This window comes from Rattus rattus, chromosome 2 (assembly GCF_011064425.1).
Source record: "Rattus rattus isolate New Zealand chromosome 2, Rrattus_CSIRO_v1, whole genome shotgun sequence".
Lineage (NCBI taxonomy): Eukaryota > Metazoa > Chordata > Mammalia > Rodentia > Muridae > Rattus > Rattus rattus.
The window spans coordinates 23,076,235-23,083,774 of NC_046155.1; the positions used below are offsets into that span (position 1 = coordinate 23,076,235).

Sequence of the window (7,540 nt, forward strand, 5' to 3'; positions counted from 1 at the left end):
CATATCTATTAGCCCAAGCAAAAGAGGACAACTGTTGTATCACATCTTATGGGATTCTAAAGACTGAAACTGGTTTTCAGTGTCCTGTTGTAAGCTTTCAACCAGAGTTGTCTCTGCTCTCCGGGCTTCTATGCTAATGGTGGAAGCTCCTGGTGGTTCAGTTTTATTCAATCAATTTTACTGGGCCATTAGCTCAGTCTGCAGTGGACGAAAAGCAGGTCAGCTCTATCGTGTTATACAGACACTTCAAAAAAATTAAAAAAAAAAAAAAACAGTCTGATCTCTTTCCTAACCCATTCTCAATTTCTCTGTCAGATACAAGGGCTTGCAGGTTGGACTAGGCTCATGATTCCTAAATTTCTTGATTTATAATCATTTATTGAGAAGTGCAGGAAGCTAGGAATATTAAGGGGGTATGTGAGAGGTATGGTTTGTACAACTATTTAAAGAGGATCACGGAATAACTAAAGTTCATCCACTGTCACCAGCGGAAGGATCTGGGAAGCCAGATTAAAACAGAACAGGACCCCATGCAGGCTGTCAAATGGAGAGCAGTCACCTGGAGCCTCTGTCTACAGAGGAGCCCCACCTGACAGCTGTCTGCAGCTGGCACCCCAGCAGCAGGCACATGCTCATGGCTCTCTGCAGCCGCTGACAAACATGCCAAAATCCAGACAGTCCAATCCTGAATTAAACAAGTCAAGCTATTCGTAATGCAGACGGTGGGAACAGTCTGCACCTTCCAGCTCTCCTGGAAAACAGTGTCTGCAAATGGGAGTCTGGTAGTCAACCCCGATTGTCTGGAAATCTGTCCCCTGCCCCACCATCTGAAAAGACGGTCTGTTAATAAGAGTGCCACCCATATAAAAGCAAGCAGCCCTGCCTGTGACCGCTCGGTGGGGTTGACACATGGCTCTGCTTCACAATGGGTACTCTCGGTGAACAAGACTCATGAGCTATTTTTTTCAGATCACCAACTGCTGGTCCACAGGCAGAATTGTCATAGCTCAGTTTTTCCAGGGAATTCTTTGACTCCCCCCTGAGTCATCCTGCTCCCTCTGTTTCTTTTCTTTGTTTATATGTGTCTGGATATTTTGCCTGCATGTACATCTATGTACCACATTTACACATGCTGTCTATGGAATACAAAAAAAAAATATGTTAGATCAACTGGAACCGGAGTTACAGATGGTTTGTGAACGGCCATGTGGGTGTTAGGAATCAAACCCAGGTTGTCTGGAAGAGCATCCAGTGCCCTTCCTCTGAGCCATCTCTCCAGCCCCTCTATTTCTAATTATGAAATTGCTGAGCATCCATAAAGACAGAAAGAATAAGGAAGTGAACATCTGGGGTTGGGGATTTAGCTCAGTGGTAGAGCACTTGCCTAGCAAGCGCAAGGTCCTGGGTTCGGTCCCCAGCTCTGAAAAAAAGAATTAAAAAAAAAAAAAAAAAGGAAGTGAACATCTATACACCCACCATACTTACAATCATCGACAGCTTGCTGTTTTCTTCCTCTGTCTCTGTATAGATGTCTTTCTGAAGCCATATTAATCAAAGCACTTCACTTCTGTGGTCTTTAGCATCTATCTCCCAAGAGCAGTGCTACCTATCTTCTGTGATGCTGTACTGTTACCATAAATAAGGAAGCAACAAGAACCCCAATGCCATCTAACATTTAGTCCAAGTTAAATTTCATAATAGTTTCCGAATTCATTTTTGTGACTTTTTATTTTCTAATGCAGTACATTTGACTGTCACAGATCTTTGGCCTTTTAGACAACAGCTCCTTCCACAGGACACTCTTAATTCTCATGAAATTGGGTTTTCAAAGGTTGCAGGCCAACTGTCTTGTTGACTGCCTCACATTCTGAACTCACGTGGTTGTTACCCAATGTCTTGGTCATATCTTCTAGTTTCCATACATCCTATAAACTGACAGTTAGACACACTCGGGTTAAACATATATGATAAAGACGGCCTATTCCTCAGTGGTAGACTGCATGTGTCATATACACAAAACCTTGTGTTCAAAGCCTAGGGCCACAAAAAAAGAGAAAGGAAAGAAGGAAGGAGAGAGAACAGAAAGTAGACTTATTTGCCAAGAATACTTTACATACTTACTTACTTACATACAACAATACTCTTATACACTTTGGTGTCACACCAGGAGGTCACCGAGTTACTGTTCTCATTGGAAGTGATGCTGCCTGCCTTTGACCACATGGTTGATGTGGACACCACCAGGTTTCTACAGTTTAAATATATATTTTTACCTTTATAATTAAAATGAAAACTCAGAGGTGATATTTAGGGTCACAAACTATTTTCTCTCAATGAACCTCGGGAGGACTGTTTTAGTATGGAAATCCGTCTCACCCTCCCAGTCATTCTAAACCTCCTTTCCAGAGCTACCCCATCCAGTCGGTCTTGTTCTCACATCTATGTGAGACAGTAAGTAGATCAGATCTGCTTGCCATTGTCCTTGCTTCCTGTTGTCACCCTTGTCACCCTTGAAAATTATTCCTGCACAGCCTGAAGATTCTGGTCTATCTTGGGGTCCTCCCACTTTTGTCCAGATCCCTGTATTCAGCCAAGAGTCAGCTCCCTCCCTCAGTGCTAGAGCTTTGATGTATGCCTTTTCCCTCAACATGCAGCTCACTCCAGAAATGCTACCTCACAATCTGTCCAGCATGTTTTGCCTCACAAGTCCCCTCACAGAACTAAACCCGTCCTTTCCCTGCAAAGACCCATGCTACAGAGTAAGCAGGCAGATAAGGTGTGTCTGATAATTCTCCCTTTCCTGTTATTTTTTTCTTGTCTTACTACATGTGCTTTAGTTCTTTGAAGAACCAGAAAACTGTGCTATATATAACATAACAAAAAGTCTATACACCTGAAGTTTCTGCTGATAACCTCAACAATTTCCGGCATCTAAAAAGACCCATAATATAGCAGTTCCTAATAGTTCTCTTCCTCTGTCCACCTAGGAGAAGTGGACAGCCCTATGCCTTTCAGTCATATGCTAGGGTATAGTTAATGCCTCTCTCTTTTTTTTTTTAAAGATTTATTTATTATTTTATATTAGTACACTGTAGCTGTCTTCAGACACACCAGAAGAGGGCATCAGATCTCATTATACATGGGTGTGAGCCACCATGTGGATGCTGGGATTTGAACTCAGGACCTCTGGAAGAGCAGTCAGTGCTCTTAACCACTGAGCCATCTCTCCAGCCCTAATGCCTCTCTCTTGAGAGTGGGAAGCCTTGAATTTTATAGACTTTTTCGATTCTACCATGTGAATACTTTACCTACTGCTGATTTTAGACTATTAACCAAGGTAGATTTTGATACGGTGATCAGCTGTCCTGACAGCACAATAAAACTCCAGCAGATGGCAGTGTTTATGATCATGGCCTCCTTTCTTCATGATTTTGCTGCTTAAATGTTCATCTTTTAAAAGCAGAAGTTAACATACACACACACACACACACACACACACACGCACCCTTTTTTAGATAATTAGAATAATATCAAGCTTTTCTGCTAATACTTCCTATATGAATAACATCAATGGCGCTCGAAGCAACTACAGTATGATCATTTTCATGAAGGCCCAGAGCGATATAGAATTAGAAAGCTATTCACTTGGACGTTTGGACTGTCTCCAGATCAAGGCTATTAAGAATAGAAATGAATATTCTGTGGAATCTACTCCTCTATGTGAGTCTCTGACCAGTCTGTAAGGATATCACCAACTTTAGTGGCTCGCATAAATAGTTTACCAACCGTCCTCCCTCCCACTGTGTCTGGAGCGCTGCCCTGCTCTGTTGTCAGCTATTATCAGTCTATTTAGTGTTTGCCCTGGTAGAAAATGCATAATGATGCTTCGTTGTGCTTTACAGTTTATTTTTCTGATTGCTAATTACCATACCATCCATTGTTTTCGGTCATTTGAATTCCTCCTGCATTTCAACTGCCTGCTTCTCTCATGGCTAGGTTTGTAGGGGGATATTTTCACATCCTCAAACAGGAGCCCTCTGCCAGCTCTAGGAATTGCCAGAATCTCTCTTCTCCATGGCTTCTCGTTTCAAATGCTGCGTCCTTTTATGAATATACATTCTTAACTTTCCCTTTGTGTTTAGAGCGCTTCGTATTCTCCTCTTAAAAAGAAAAAAAAAAATTCTACAAATGCCAAAATCCAAAGTAGAAAGTGGAATTTTCTCCTGAAATGTGAAATAGAGGTGATCTGCCTTACACAGCACCTCAGGTTCTCTTCTAAGAGAAGCCAGGCTCACAACTTAAAGGCAATGTGCCCTTTCAACGCCTCTCTGTAGGGGACAGCTACACCTGTCCCTTCCAAGAAGTTTCACCTTCCAGGACTCAAATTTACTGCTGGTCCTCCAGATAGGGAAAAATACAAGCTCAAATTAATCTCTGTTGGATCCTCCTATACACTCTCCATCCTCTGGTACCTGTAATGTGTTTGCATGGTATGCATTTGTTCAGGTATGGTTCTTTTTGTATAGCTGAGTCCTTTCTTCATAAAGTTATTTATGAATCATGCCTATATGTATAAAAGTAAGTTAACTTTCCCTAAAACATATATACTGTGGTGTGTATAGCAACACTTTGAAGCAATTCAAGAGGATAAAATAGATCTAACTAAGCCATGCATAATGTATTACATGACACCACTGCCCTCAAGGGAGCTAGCATTCATTAGGCATCTGTAATTGGTAGATACTTTACATACATTATGCCTAATATTCCAAGAAGTCCAACCAGGCAGCTTCCATCTACTCCAGCTTAACAGAAAGTTGAAGGCGTAAAAGTACTGTGATAACTCAGTAACTGAATCCTTTGCTCCACAGGTGCAAAGATCAGAGTTCAAACCCCCGGAAGTGACATAAAAGCTAGGTGGAATGGTGGGGCCCAATCCACCAGAGGCAGAGACAGGGAATCCCCAGTCCAAACTGGCCAGCCAAACTAACCAAAACAGTGAATTTTAGGATCTGTGAGAAACCCTGCCTCATTATATAAGGTTCAGAGTTACTAAGGAAGACACCTGAGATCAACACGAAGCATACACATAAACATGTGTGGACCCACACCACACACACACACACACACACACACACACACACACACGTCACGCACGCATGCACGCACACACACACACACACACACACACACACACGCACGCACACACACACACACACACACACACACACACACGCCAGCAGAACAACAAAAAAGTCCAATGTTACAAGTGTAGCAAAAACAAAAATGGAACCCAAATTCAAACCCAACTCTAGATTCACCCAAGCCTATGCCTTCCTGTGGCTTTGCCTCTTCACGTGCATGCAAAGCCTGGGTTTGAGTCTTCTAACTCTTTGCCAACTGGGGCTATTCAGATGGAGCTCATCTCACTGAAGTAACGGAGGAACCTTTGGTGGTTTGAATAAATGTCCCCTGTATTCTCAGGCATTTAAATACTTGGTCCCCCAGTAGACGGCGCTCTTTGGGCAGGTTTAGAAGGTATGGTCTTGCTCTTCCCCTGCCGCCGCCAAGTTCCGCAGAGGCGGAAGCTCGGGTGCATTCAAGATTCGGGCGTCACCCATAATCCACCGCCATCCACTGCCATGGCCGAGGAAGGCATAGCTGCTGGAGGTGTAATGGACGTCAACACTGCTCTACAAGAGGTGCTGAAGACCGCCCTCATCCACGATGGCCTAGCACGTGGCATACGCGAAGCTGCCAAAGCCTTAGACAAGCGCCAAGCCCATCTCTGTGTGCTTGCATCCGACTGTGATGAGCCCATGTATGTCAAGCTGGTGGAGGCACTCTGTGCTGAGCACCAGATCAACCTGATAAAGGTTGATGACAACAAGAAACTAGGAGAATGGATAGGCCTCTGTAAAATTGATCGAGAGGGGAAACCACGGAAAGTGGTTGGTTGCAGTTGCGTTGTGGTTAAGGACTATGGCAAAGAATCTCAGGCCAAGGATGTCATCGAGGAGTACTTCAAATACAAGAAATGAATAAATAAAATTTTGGCTCATTAAAAAAAAAAAAGGTATGGTGTTATCAGAGGAAGTATGTCACTTGGAGGCCAGCTTCCAGAGTTTAAAGGCTTTTGCCTTTTCCAGTTTGCTCTCTGCTTCCTGATTGCCTTTCCTTTGTTTGTTTTATTGGATTTTTTTATTTACATTTCAAATGTTATTCCCTTTTCCGGTTTCCAGGACATAAGCCCCTCTATCTCATCCTCCTCCCCCTTCTTCTATAAGGGTGTTCCCCTCCCCATCCATCCCCCCTTCTCGCCACCCCCACATTCCCCTACACTCGGGGATCCAACCGTGGCAGGACCAAGGGCTTTTCTTTCCATTGGTGCCCAACAAGCCTATACTCTGCTACATATGCAGCTGGAACTGTGAAGTCTTTGGGTGATGGTTTAGTCCCTGGGAGCTCTGGTTGGTTGGCATTGTTGTTCTTATGGCCATACCACCCTGAACGAGTCCGAGCTCGTCTGATTGCCTTTCAAGATGGATGCTCTCAGCTGCTCCTGGTGCCATGCCTGCCTGCCTCCACACTTCCCTGCTGAGGTGGTGAAGTCTCTCATTCCTCTGAAACTGTGAACCGACAATAAACTCTTTCTTCTCTCAGTTGTCTTGGCCATGGTGTCTTGTCAAAGCATTTGAACAACATCTAAGACATAATCAAACAGCACCATCACTGATCTCTGCCCGCCATACTTATTTAGGCAAAGCAATGCTTAATGTTAGTGTTTATTTCCTCCAAATACCTTTGTAAGAAGACTGTGGAGTTAAAACTTGAATATGGTACTTTAGGGTGGTTATTTTAAAACGAGTGTGACAGATTGGGGTGGGGGGTTGGGGGAGGATCAGGAACCATAAATGTCCATTTTCCTGAGCTTGCTGTTAATCTAATTTGAAATGTGTAAATGTGTCTTGCTTCTACATCACAAAAGAATGACCACAACATCCCATTACTTACTGTTTTGACAACACACAATCCATCTAATCCAACTCACCTGTTGGAAAGCCAGGGCTCCTCCGAGCAAGCCAAGAGATGATAAATGGGGGACGAAGCTTTCCTGACTGCAGCTCATTCATCATGTCTCCCAGGAAGTCAGATCCAGGGGAGCAGATATATTCCATGTGGCAGACAGGAAAAAAACAGGCTACCAAAATGGCTACTCCAGACCCCTTACGCTTCAAGCTACAGAATCACAATCCACTTTCCCTCCTTTCCAGCTCGTTAGTACTAGAACCTCTCTCCTTTGCCTCTCGTCACATCTGCTGAGGTGCCTTTCGATTGTCTACTTTCTCAACTGGAGAAAAGACAGTCTGTGTTTCCTAACGTCTGAGTCTGAGCCCATCAGCTCAACATGCGTCTTCTCATTAAATAGCTTCTACAACCCTATGAGGAAGGCATTAGTAACCTCTTCTAATGGAATAGTATCTCTTGCTTGGGAACACGGTAACAGGCAGCAGCATTGAGATGTAACCTCCTGTCTGCT

General features: G+C 43.6%; 1 protein-coding gene across 1 annotated transcript; it reads left to right on the forward strand.

Annotated features, from left to right (window-relative positions):
- The first annotated feature begins 5,642 nt into the window (after positions 1-5,642).
- On the forward strand, positions 5,643-6,075 carry LOC116893743 (40S ribosomal protein S12-like). Its single transcript, XM_032895452.1, has one exon. It carries the CDS (start codon positions 5,643-5,645, stop codon positions 6,039-6,041), a length of 399 nt encoding a protein of 132 aa, XP_032751343.1. The 3' UTR covers positions 6,042-6,075.
- The last annotated feature ends 1,465 nt before the right edge of the window (positions 6,076-7,540 follow it).